This window comes from Sturnus vulgaris, chromosome 3, assembly GCF_052056855.1.
Source record: "Sturnus vulgaris isolate bStuVul1 chromosome 3, bStuVul1.hap1, whole genome shotgun sequence".
Taxonomy (NCBI): domain Eukaryota; kingdom Metazoa; phylum Chordata; class Aves; order Passeriformes; family Sturnidae; genus Sturnus; species Sturnus vulgaris.
The window spans coordinates 112,924,765-112,937,316 of NC_142245.1; the positions used below are offsets into that span (position 1 = coordinate 112,924,765).

General features: G+C 44.6%; 1 protein-coding gene across 3 annotated transcripts in view; it reads left to right on the forward strand.

Annotated features, from left to right (window-relative positions):
- The first annotated feature begins 3,158 nt into the window (after positions 1-3,158).
- The window catches only part of KIF13B (kinesin family member 13B), a 118,106-nt gene continuing 108,712 nt past the window's right edge, over positions 3,159-12,552 (forward strand). For all 3 annotated transcript variants that reach the window (XM_014886489.2, XM_088162569.1, XM_088162568.1), the window contains exon 1: positions 3,159-3,260. In XM_014886489.2, the coding sequence (XP_014741975.2) occupies positions 3,206-3,260 (55 nt within the window). In that variant the 5' untranslated portion in view covers positions 3,159-3,205. The remainder of the gene's footprint in view (positions 3,261-12,552) is intronic.

A 12,552-nucleotide genomic window follows, 5' to 3' on the forward strand; every position in this document is an offset into this window, starting at 1 on the left:
TTCCCAGAGCGCACATGAGCAGCGTCAAAACTGAGACGGGTCTCTGGGCTCTAAGGATGTCTTTGAAGAACTTTGCAGAAAGTAGCAATGGTTATATGTAAATCTGGTTCCTCCTTGGCTGTTAGAAGTGAAGGACGGCTAAAAAAGTGATTTTTTCAGGTTTTAAAAGGAATTCTTCATCCCGAGTAGAGAACTGGAGCAAAGCTTGCAAGAGTTGTGCGATTGCACTTAAAACGCACCGGCACCTCTTTGGAACAAATAAAAAAAGTGATGTGTGATCCTTCCCCTAAAAGATTTGCTGTTTAATTTTACCTAAAGCAGTGATGAGTGACACAGGAGAGGAGATGCAGGAGGAAGGGCTGCCTTTGGGTGACACCTGCCATCCCCAGCAGTGCACACATCTGGCCGTGGGCTCCATCTCATTTCTCATTTCCAGGTGCCTCAGCCCGAGGTAAAAAAACCACCCATCCCTCCACTGGGCTTCTCGTGGTGCTCAGCTGGAAAGTGAGGATTAAATTTAAATTTATCTCCGCGGCCAAAGCACTCGGTTTCAGAAAACCTTGGTGCGGTTTTGTCGAGGCCCCAGCTGGAAAATACCACAAGAAGTTCAAAGCTGGGTTTCATCCTGTAATTGGATCCTCAAGTTCACAAGTGCAAGGACCAACTGTGCAGGCTCAGAGTGGGATGTCCCCTCTCCCAGGGAGCTGCAGAGACGATGCTATCCCCCTGCTGCAGATAAAAACTCAGTTTTTGCTTCAAGCTTCGCTCTGACCTGGTTTTTTTGTTGTTGTTGTTGGGGGTTTTTTTGTAGCTTCAAGACATTTTCCCAGCCTTCATGCTCGCTTGGGATGCTCTTAGGAACATGGACATTAATCCCAGTGTGACTCAAATGCCAACTTAATATTCGTTTTCTCTCTGCTTTGACAAGATATTCTTAAGGTCAGACAGGCATGAAATGATAAGTATTGAGTGTAGTTCTTCTGGGCAAAAAGTGCCACCTGCCAAAATCTTATCTCAAGCCCACTTGGAAATGTGTTATTTATTTATTTCTGCCATGAAACCTCATTCAATGTTAGAAAACTAAAGAATTACAACTGTGAATTTGGGTTTTTTTTTCTGTAATTACTGAAATCTGCCCTTTCAAAACAACGTTGAGAGAATCCTTGTTTTGAACTAAAATAGCAGCTGCAAGGGGTTTTCAACCATGACCATTTAAATGAAGTTTGGTTTTGTGTTTTTTTGGGGGTTTTTTTTTGCATCTTTGCATTATAGTTTCATTTTCAGTCTTTGCAATACGTGGCTGTGGTTGAGCAGTTGAGGGGTCCAGTGAGGATAAATTGTGATATTGTTCAGGCTATGTCTAATTATTCCTGCTGATGTTTCTACTGAGCTGCGTTTGCTGAGTGAATGACACTGGACCCATCAGTGGTTGCTCTGTGAAACCAGACCCAGACAGGACCTGGACTCGTGGTCTGTACATTGAGTTATGGCTCATGGTGCTTCTCTGGGATCCTGAGGAAAATATGTGGAACTATTGGAGTAAAACCAGAAGAGGCCATGGAGCTGCTCCAAGGGCTGGAGCCCCTCTGCTCTGGAGCCAGCCTGGCAGAGCTGGAGGTGTTCACCTGGAGAAGAGAAGGATCCAGGGAGAGCTCAGAGCCCCTTCCAGAGCCTAAAGGGGCTCCAGGAGAGCTGGAGAGGGACTGGGGACAAGGGATGGAGGGACAGGACACAGGGAATGGCTTCCCACTGCCAGAGGGCAGGGATGGATGGGATATTGGGAAGGAATTGTTCCCTGGGAGGGTGGGGAGGCCCTGGAACAGAATTCCCAGAGAAGCTGTGGCTGCCCCTGGATCCCTGGAAGTGTCCAAGGCCAGGCTGGACAGGGCTTGGAACAACCTGGGATAGTGGGAGTGTTCAGGGTTGGACCAACATAATCTTTTAACATCCCTTCCAACTCAAAGCATTCTGTGATTCTGTGATCTTTACCATGATGTGACTTATGAAGTGATTTCTGTTGGACAGAAACCCCAGGGATCACAGAGTAAATCCCAAGGTGAGGTGTGTGAGTCACAGTGGTGATGCTGTTGCCTGCTCAACATGAAATACCCCATACTGAGATGTGATGGGCTTCCCTTGCAGCCACCCACGGGTGGAGTGGCAGGGTCTGGGGTGACCCTGAGCTCCCTCCGCTCTGTAAATGCCATTTTGGCTGCACCCCCTCACGAATCCCTCTATTCTGACAGACTCCACATCCGAGCATACAATACATACCCATGCCTGGGTCCCTCACTCAATATGGACACTGAGGGGTTGGAGGGTGTCCAGGGAAGGGGCTGGAACACCAGGAGAGGCTGAGGGAGCTGGGAAAGGGGCTCAGCCTGGAGAAAAGGAGGCTCAGGGGGGACCCTGTGGCTCTGCACAACTCCCTGACAGGAGGGGACAGCCAGGGGGGTCAGGATTTCTCCCAGGGAACAGGGACAGGAGGAGAGGGAACAGCCTCAAGCTGTGCCAGGTTGGTCATTAGGAAGAATTTCTTCACAGAAAAACTGGTCCCCAGGAAATTCCACCTGAACATGAGGCAGAGCTTCTTTCCTGTGCTGTGACCAAGCACTGGGACAGTCACTGGACACTGGACAGTCTGGACAGGTTGACCAGGAAGGGTGTGGAGTTTCCTTCCCTGGAGATATCCCAGGACTGCCAGGAGGCAAATCCTGTGCCATGCTTTCTGGGATGACCCTGCTTGAGCAGACGGGTTGGACCAGATGTCCCACTATGTCCCCTTTAAATTGACCAATTCTGTGCTGAGACATTGGAAGGGGCTGCCCAGGGAGGTCCTCCATCCCTGGAGGAACACCTGGACACGACACTCAGTGCTCTGATCTGGTGACAAGATAGTGATGGATCACAGATTGGACTCGATGACCCGGAGGTCGTTTCCACACTAATTAATTCCGTGACTCGGCCAGCTGGCTTCGTTACCACGCTGGGGGCAAAGAGGAAGGACTACATCTCCCAGCACGCACCGCGGCGGGCCGCAGGGTGATGGGGCGTGGCGCTGCGCGATGCACGCTGGGAGTTGTAGTCCGGCCGGCATTGGCCCGGCGCGGCACCTCCCTCGCCAGCGCTCCTCCCCGCTCCGGCTCTCCCTCGGCAGACGGAAGCCGGGCAGGGACGAGGGAGCCGGGAACGCTGGAGCGGCAGGATGGGGGACTCCAAAGTGAAGGTGGCGGTGCGTGTCCGCCCCATGAACCGGCGAGGTGAGATTCCCCCTTCTCCCTCAGCATCGTCCTCCCCTGTTCTTACCGGGAGCGGCGCGGGCCGGGGGTGCCGGTCCTTGGGGACAGGTGTCCGTGGGGACAGGTGTGTCCCAGTGCGGTGAATCGCTGCGTGTTCGTGTGCGCTTAATTATTTATCAGGAATAAACACGCCCCGCACAGGCACGGGCGGGTGTGTGGCCGCAGCCGCGCTCTGCTCACCCCCCCCTTTCCCGATATCTTTTTTTTTTTAAATCTTTCTGGGTTTATGGCTTTATTTTCCCCCGGGGAAGAGCCCTCTCCGCACCTCCTGCACCTGCTTTACAGCCGGTTCCTGCTGGGACAGCGCTTCCTTCTTCCTGCTTTGCGGTTTTTGGGGGAAAATTCTTCTTTTTCCGCATTTTGCCCTGTGCTAATTCGCCCCGCTGCTCTCCAGCGGGACGCTGTTCACCACATGACAGCGGCACAAGGACAAAAAAACAAGCAAGAAAATACAGAAGAGGAATCGAGAATTGACAAGAGAATTTTTTTTGTTGTTGTTGTTTTTGGGTTGTTGTTGGTTTTTTGTTTTTTTTTTCCCCTCGACGAAACTTGCCTAAGGGTTATGTTAATCAGACCGTGGTCTGGGCAGCTGTTTAAATGTTTATTACTTGTCTTAATTAGAAAAACTGGCTCTGGATGATGAGGAAGTGAGCATCAGCCAAGGAATGGGAAGGTGAAGAAGGCAGAAATCCAAGAAAAGTGTAGGGTAGCTTTTTTTTTTAATCCCACATTCTCACAGGATCATGCCAATAATTCTTTATAGGGAAAGGGAATCCAGTGAAGTCAGTTTAGTAGTTGAAGCAAAAATGGAGGGAGAGGGGAAGCCCTTTATTGTCTACATGATCTGGCATACAATATCTTTTTAATGCCTTTCTATAAAAAAGAAAAAGGGTTAAAATACTGAATACAGTGATTCTACATCTGTAAAATGTCAGTTCACAAGAGCTCCTGAGTCCCATTACCAGAGCAAGAGATGGAGTTGGTGTCTTTACAGTCTGGTGGTTTAGGGAAAAATTGAGGATATTTTGACCAAAAGCTGCATTTTGTTAAACTTCAGGTGCCAGCTCTCAAAACTGAGGAGGATCCATCCTTAGAGAGAATGGGTTGGAGCAGATGGAGAGGCAGTGTTGGTGGGAGCTGGAAGGTGCTGCCTGGTGTCAGTGACAAATTTGGGCTTTCCTCTTGCTCATGTCCCTTTCCTGACATAGCTCATTTCCTTGGCTGTGCCCCAGACGTCTCCTGACTGCTTGGTGTTCCTCACCCCCGGGATTAGACAATAATTCAGGTTGGAATTGTTGGAATTACTGACTTCTGGAGCACGTCAGATGAGATGAGGTTGCACAGGGCCTCGACCAGTGAAGTTTGGAATCTCCCAGGGTGAATAATGCACCTCTCCCACATAAATCCTACATCTGCCCAGCCCTGGGTTTGTCCACATGTCCTTTTCCAGCCAGGAAGCAGTGGGAGAATAAAGGAATCTAGAGGAAATCTAGATTGCATCTCTTTCATAGAATATCCTGAGTTGGAAGGGACCTACAGGTCCAACTTCTGTTTGTCTTTTATTCTGTATAAACTTAAAATTGTTATGGAGAGGATGACTCCTGTCAGGAGGCTCATCCAGGAGTGAGGGACATTTGAATTTCAGTCCTTAATGCTCATCAGAGAGAAGGGGGGTCTGAACCCACCCACTCTTGGCAGTTTGCTGCTATTAAACATCCTGTTATTTGTGAGTGATGCCTAAATCCATTTAAGTCTAGCCTAGAAGATCCATGGCTTTTTTTCCCTCAAGCAAAATGTCCTGGAAGTGTTTGGGTTTTGTTTTTTTTTCCCCAGCAGATTATTTATCAAAGTTCAGATGTGTTGGTCAGGTCTAAATAACTGATACCTCCCTATGGTATTTTTGATGCACCTTGAATTTATAGAAACAAACAGTGAAACCAAAGCTACAATTTTTCTTGCCTATTTAATGTTTAATTTAAGCATTTGTGCAACTGATTTTCTGAAGAGTCATCCTTTTTTAAGACTTCTGTGGCCTTGCTTTTTTTTTTTTTAAGCTTTGAGGCAAGAGGCAGCTTTCCTGGAAGCTCTTTCATACGCATTTTGTTCTGAGCAGTATTTATATGGAGTTCTGGGGCTTTGGACCTGAAGCAAGTATTTGTTTTCTTCAGGATCACGAGTAATGTTCTTTCCTTCCCTCTGCACCAAAAGGGCTTAACATTGCAAACCTGTCAGATGGCTGAGACTGTGGAAAGTTAAGCTTTGAAATATTCTCAGTGTTTACTTGTGGTGGTGGTGGTTGTCTTTGGTGTTTGAGTTATGAATTTCTTAAGGCAAGGGTTTATTAGGTTAATAAAAGTGGTGTGCTTAACTGTTGGGAGTTTTTACAGCCCATAAAAGTCTAATGGGTTCCTTGCCTGCATGTGGAAGGGATTTGTGTATCAAATAATTGGTTATTTATAGCACTCACATTTCAAGGTGTTTGGATTGAGGGTCCTGCCTCATTCTCATGCAGAGTGGTAATCCATAAATTCAGTTTATAGCACTAATTTTTAGTGAGGGGAAGCATTTCTAATTGTATTTGGGTTTGTTTTTTTTTTTTTTTTTTTTGCATCCAGGCTACTTTATTTTGGATCTTGTATCAAATTAGACCTCAATCCTACCAAGGCTGTGTGGAAGCTTTGTTTTTATAAAAAACTGTGTCCACACGTTTGCAGTGCCATGTCTGAAGTTGGAGGCCCTCCTGGGTGGCAACTGAGGTGTCTTTTTTTTTGCATCCCTTCTACTTTGCAAGCTGGGATCTCGATTAACAGGCTTTTATGAATTAAATAATTCAGCACTGCTTTGTTAGATAAGGCTGTTGGTCTTTTATTTTCTCGGCCCTGTAATTCGCTAAAGTATTTCCTAGTGCACTGTGTTATTCAAATGGGGGTTTGATAGCAATCAGGAAGTTCTTTTGCTGTTTTATTTAAGAGTTGTGGTGGATTTCCTTTTATGAGTGTCATGTTTGACTTCTCTTAGCAGATATTCATCATATTTCAGGTAGATGCAAATCTCAAGCCATACTATGAAGCAAAGCAAATGACAGCTGAAAGCTTTTTTAATTAAGATTTTTCTCACTGAATGCTTTGTTTTCAGGTGATGTTTGGGTATACAGGCAGTACATAATCTGTTAACTCATTGTGTTTCCTTGTGATTTTCCATCAGTTTAGTGTCGTGTTAGTTAATGCTGATAAAAGCTTTTCTCTTTTAAAAGAACATGATTTATGCTCAAGGATATGGCCAATGACACTTAAGCCAGTCCAAGCTGCCACATCTCACTTGGGTCAATGCTTTTTTGAGCAAGAAAGGCAGGAAAGCAACTTGCCTGTATTCTGGTAATGCTGCCAGATTAAACTGTTCTGGGATTGTAGTGCAAGACCTGCAGCTCCAGTTTAAATATCTGGATTAAACTGTTCTGGGATTGTAGTGTAAAACCTGCAGCTTCAGTTTAAATATCTGGATTAAACTGTTCTGGGACTGTAGTGCAAGACCTGCAGCTCCAGTTTAAATATCTATCTGGATTAAACTGTTCTGGGATTGTAGTGCAAGACCTGCAGCTCCAGTTTAAATATCTGGATTCAACTGTTCTGGGACTGTAGTGTAAAACCTGCAGCTCCAGTTTAAATATCTGGATTAAACTGTTCTGGGATTGTAGTGTAAGACCTGCAGCTCCAGTTTAAATATCTGGATTGCCTGTAAATACACATTCAGCTATCTGTTATATTAATATGTATATTTATCCAGACTATCAGTGTTCAAACAGGGATCTTCTCATGCTTTGATGCTAAAGGTTCTGTTTCTTTGTGAGGAAAGAATTTATTTCTGTACCTGGACAAGCTTCTGATCATTGTGTCAGGTGGTAATTTTGTGTCCGCCTACTCTTCTTGGAGGAGGTTTCATTTCCAGCTCCTTGAAATGTTTTTGGGGTTTGAAGTGAGGAGGTGGGGGTTGTTCCTGTGATCTTGTTTGTTTGTTTTCCCCTGGAAATTACAACAGAGACAATTTATCTATAAATTGAAGTTTGTGCAAGCAGGTTTATAAGAATAATCACAGTATTAAGGGTGTGAAATGGCACCTGTTGTATCCTGATGGCAATGTGCAAACCACGAGGCTTTTCTTCACCATTATCCTTCTCATGCACGAGTGCCTGGAGTTTGGAATATTTCCTGGTGATGGTTGATAAGCTATAAAATAGTGTTTGGGCTATGAGCAGGATTAACCTTGAGATAAGGTGCCAAATGGGTAAAGGATGCAGAGTTAATGTTTCATCTTGTGAGGCAATTGTATTTTAAGAGCTCCTAAGCTGTTACTCTCCACAGCCAGAGACTCCCAGCCATGCAAGGTGGATACCACAAAGGAATTTTAATGCTAATTGCACCTTCCCAGCTCCAAGTGCAGGGGGAGGTTCCCCTGCTGCTCTGGTTTCAGGTTGGCTGCTCCTCCTGAAGATCAGATACACCTGGAATAATTCTTTTGGGTTTTGGGTGCTTGATGGCAGAGCGAACTCTTAATTTTGTGCCTGTTAACTCCAGAGTGTTGAAATTCCTTGGAGTTCACCAGAATCCCCAAACTGATTTATTTCTCAGTCCCCATAAGCCCAGGGGTGTTTTCAGCAGCAGAGCTGGCTGTCAGCAAGGTCCATGTCCAGATCCATGAATTTAGCCTCCACTAAAAATGTTTGGGAAGCTCTTGCCTTGCAGAAAATGAAGCAGCAGAGGATACAACACGTTTTTTTTTTTTTAGCATTTGGACACCATGGAATTAACATGAGAGGGCACCTTGCCTGTTCAATGTGCTCGTGAGTTTGAGCTGACTTTCCCCTCATGGGCAAGCTTTGATAGCATCCCCTTTCCAGATGCACTTGTACATATTTAATGATCTTTAATTGCTGCAAACTGAATATTTCATGACTTACATTTGAGCAGTTCATATAACAAGAGAAGCTTGAAAGGTGCCTTCATGTTGGTTAGATGTGAGATACAAGTGAAATTACTGTGTTTTTGTCAGAATTTATCACTTGTGTCTTGCAATCAATTCCCTAAAAGTGCCTTTACCCTCTTTTTTTTTTCCATATAAGCCCTCAGCATTGTCATGTAGATGGAAGTTATTTTCACATTCACTCATCTCCTCAGTTAGTTTTGCCTTTATTTGTGTTGGCTCCTATGTAGCAAAGGGCAAAGAGAAAAGTCACTCTTGGGAAACAAATATTGGCAGGGAAACTTGAGGACTTGTTGTCTTTGAACTGGCTTTCACATTTCTTTTTCAAGCAAAAAAACAACAGTAAACCCCAGACAACAGCTTCTCATTTTTTTTTAGTTGATTTTTGTGATAAACAAATATTTTAAGTTACTGTTTAAACAATTCTGGGTTTTTGCCATTTGTTTTTCCAGACCAGAGAAACCAATTGTAATTTTTTATTCAATGCAACTTGACGGCTCAGGGCACAACATTCCAGGACTAACCTCCAAGGGAATGTTAATCTCCTGAAAATCTACTGGCAATTTAAAATATAAAATTTCTATCGTCTGTCTTCACAGGAGATTATTTGAGCTTTTGTATTTGGGGCCAATTTTGGCTTATGAGCTTAGGAGAGGCACTTTAAACCTTTCACATTTTATTTGTTATACTTCAATTGGCTTTTCCAGCTTTTTTGAGGCTCTACAAGGCCAGTTGTTCTGGTTCCCAGTGACTCTCTAGAGTTTGAGGCCCATCTCCAAAGGGTCCTGAGGTGTCACTGAAGGTACAGCTGCCCTAAATCTCCTGCTGGGATCAGGAGGAAAAAGAGACAGCTTTTTTTTTACCTGTCTTATAATGTGTCATGGCTCTGTTTTAGTGGTGTTCAGGATCAAATGCTGTTTGAAAGGGCTGGAAAATTGTCAACCTTCATAAAGTGATTTCTTAAATTGAGATCTGTTGGAAAAACTTAAATGGAAATCAAAGCTCTTGATTAATTGGGAAGTGCTTTCTCTTAATTCACAGTCATGGAATGGTTTGGGTTGCCAAGGACCTTAAAGCTCATCCCATTCCACCCCCTTCCATGGGCAGGGACACCTTGCACTATCCCAAGTTGTTCCAAACCCCATCCAACCTGGCCTTGGACACTTCCAGGGATCCAGGGGCAGCCACAGCTTCTCTGGGAATTCTATTCCAGGGCCTCACCATCCTCCCAGGGAACAATTCCTTCCCAATATCCCATCCATCCCTGCCCTCTGGCAGTGGGAAGCCATTCCCTGTGTCCTGTCCCTCCATCCCTTGTCCCCAGTCCCTCTCCAGCTCTCCTGGAGCCCCTTTAGGCTCTGCTGCCATCTCATACAATGTGAAAAAATAGGGAATGTAAACTGGAAAATTTTGGAGGCTCACAAAATTTGTAATACACCTTTCATCTCCTCTGGTTGTGGTTCTAAAAGCTCTTTCTACCCCATGCCCCCCCAACCATGAGTTTAAAACCCCCTTATTTACTGTGTCATTGTTCATTTTAAGATTATTTCGAGCTGCCCTGCCAAAGCCATCTCTTGGGATCATTTTGTTTGAGTCTGAAATGCAGTGACCTGAGGTGGGATGGTTTTTAGGGTGGTGGCTGAGGAAGCTGCAGTGTCACCACGTGGCAGTTCAGGTGTTCTTGTTGTGCCACCCTCTAGAGCTGGGTACAATTATCCAGCCTCTGTTATCAGCCGGTCCATGAAAACAGTTCCTTCCCTGATCCATAAGCAAAGACAGAAATTTCCCAGAGGTGAGAACATCCAGCATTTTCCAAAATCCCTCTCTCCCCTTCCTCCAGGATTCACACACACTCCTTATCTCTGCCCCAAGCCTGATTAGTACAATTTCAAGTGGCACTTTTGCCAGTGTTTCCTAACTCTGTTGTGGAAAATCTGCTGTGGTGAGTTTATTATTACCAGACACGTGACTGCTTTTACAGAGGGATTGGAAATTCTTACCTGTGGTGAGAATGGGCCAGTGCCTGCTGGATCCACTGGGTTTGCTTTTCCAGCTCTCTCTTGCTTGCTGACTTTTTCACCTTGTTTGAAACCCACTGAATTTCTTAGTGAAAAAGCCCAAAGCCTGTATGGGGAGTGAATTATTTTTACAACACCCACAATGCTTTTATCGAAGGCGTAGTAGTAATTTGGGATTTACACAAGTATGGTTTCAACTGAATCCCTGTTTTAGAAAAGTCTTGTGAGGAGCTGAAAAATCAAGGGAAAGGGGAAGGAGAGTGGTTTCATTCAACCCCCACCTTCCAGTTTCACAAGTAAAATAAAAACTCATCCAAGGAACTCTCTGTGAGCAGCTTGGACACAACATTTAACAATTATTCTTACACTCAGCCCAGCTTTGCTTAACACTTCTACAGCTGTGAAATGTAAATGTGGAGGAGTGACTCAGATACGTGTTACTCTTTTATTATGGATGTCACAGCTCTCTTATTCTGAAGCTGTGAAAGAGATTTTCATTCTCTGCAATAAATGGTTCTTGATGTTGAGAGTTTGAGTTTTAATTCTTCAAAGAGGAATTAGCTGATTAGTTTCTTGATTTGATGAAGCAAATGAGTAGTTGATTGTGTTTGCTCGGTAATGACTGAAAGTAGAGGCAGGTTAGCAATAATAATAGGTGAGATTTTCTTTTTATTTGAGATCTCCAAAGTTTGACAGTGAGCCGCTTCTGTCATCGTTTAATTTCATCTTTAATTTCTTAATTTCATGCTGCCTGAAAAAAACTCACTTGAAGAAAATAATACCAAACTTTGACAAGTGAGTCCTTACTACAGGAAAAATTAATTGGGATGTTTGGATGTGCATCGTTATGATCTTATCTTGGTGCATCCCAATTTTGCTTGTTGTTCAGGAGCAGCTCCTCTGGGAGACACTGAAACTAGTAAAAGTAAGGGTGGAGTCCTTGTGTGATCATATCCAAAAGAGCAGGCAGATAATTTGACTATAAGGCCAGCCTGCTTTAATGATATTAAGAACTTAATGAGGTGGAAATGATGATAAGTTTCAGTAGTGGCTAATGTAAGATTCATCTCTCAGTGTACCAGAAGCATTAAAGAATTCAGAAATCTGCCAAAGAATGTAATGGAGCCAGAATTTGAGGAAAGTGAATGATGTGCTGTTCAAACAGAATTTAAACTGTTTCTTCAGCTGAGAGTTTCCATGTGAGCCTTTGGCCAAGGTAACTGGGATAAGCAGCCTTAAGGCTGTCTGGATCCAGACCCAGCTTAGAGGCTCAATATAAAACTGTTTCTTAAGGGTTTGTTTCATGTGACACCATGAACTGGTGGAGCACTTCCTCTCTGCTGGGACAAGATCTCTCCCAGCTCCTCTTTTCCCTCTGCACAGCTCTCCCCAGCTGTTTGCATGGCCAAGCTTTCAGTGGGCTGATGGAGTTTTCCATGGGGTCTGGATATATCCATTTTCCATGCTGGGTAGTTTTCTGCTGCTGAAGTGACTTGAGATGACTTAGAAAGGCTCTGCTGAGTGTGGTAGTGGCAGAAGGTGAGCAACAGGCACGGGGGGGAAGGACTGGAACCTCTCTGTTTGGAAATTGCTGCTAGTTTGGCTCACCACATCTTCCAAAACCGTGCAGCACACCAAGGTGAGGGGTTTTACCTCTGTGAGATAATCAAACAAGGTGTGCTGCACACGACAAATTGGCTTTGAGCCTTTTTTTCTTGTGAGGACGTTTGACTTTAAGGCAATCTCTTATCCTGCCTGTGTGCTTTCTTAAGGGCATTTCACAAAGAGAGGTTTAATGAACGCTGTAAGATGGAGTTCACTGGGCAGTCATGGATGCAAAGTCTGCCATGGGTGTTCTCTCTCAAGAGCTGCATTAAAAAACGTGGCAGAAACCATGCTGCTTGCAGACCTTATGCTTTGCATGAGGCAGGTAAAACCCTTCCTCAGGAGCTGGGAAAAGCAGGTCACTGCAATGCAGGGTGTTAATCACTAACCAGCCAGACCAAGATAAAGTGCCTTGTCGGATATGGGACGTAGGAAGAACATGGTTTCATCTGAGCAAGCATGTGTTGCATATTAATGATAGGTAAATTGGCTTTCAGGGTGTGGGGGGAAATTAAAATAAACACTGGCTTCTGGAACTCGTCTGGCTCTTCCTCCTGCAGAAGCACAATGTAATAACAGAGGAGCACTTTTGCTCAGGAGAATTTCAGTTTGTTGTGACTGCCTGCTTTGGCTTTCTTTGCTGCATATCAGGT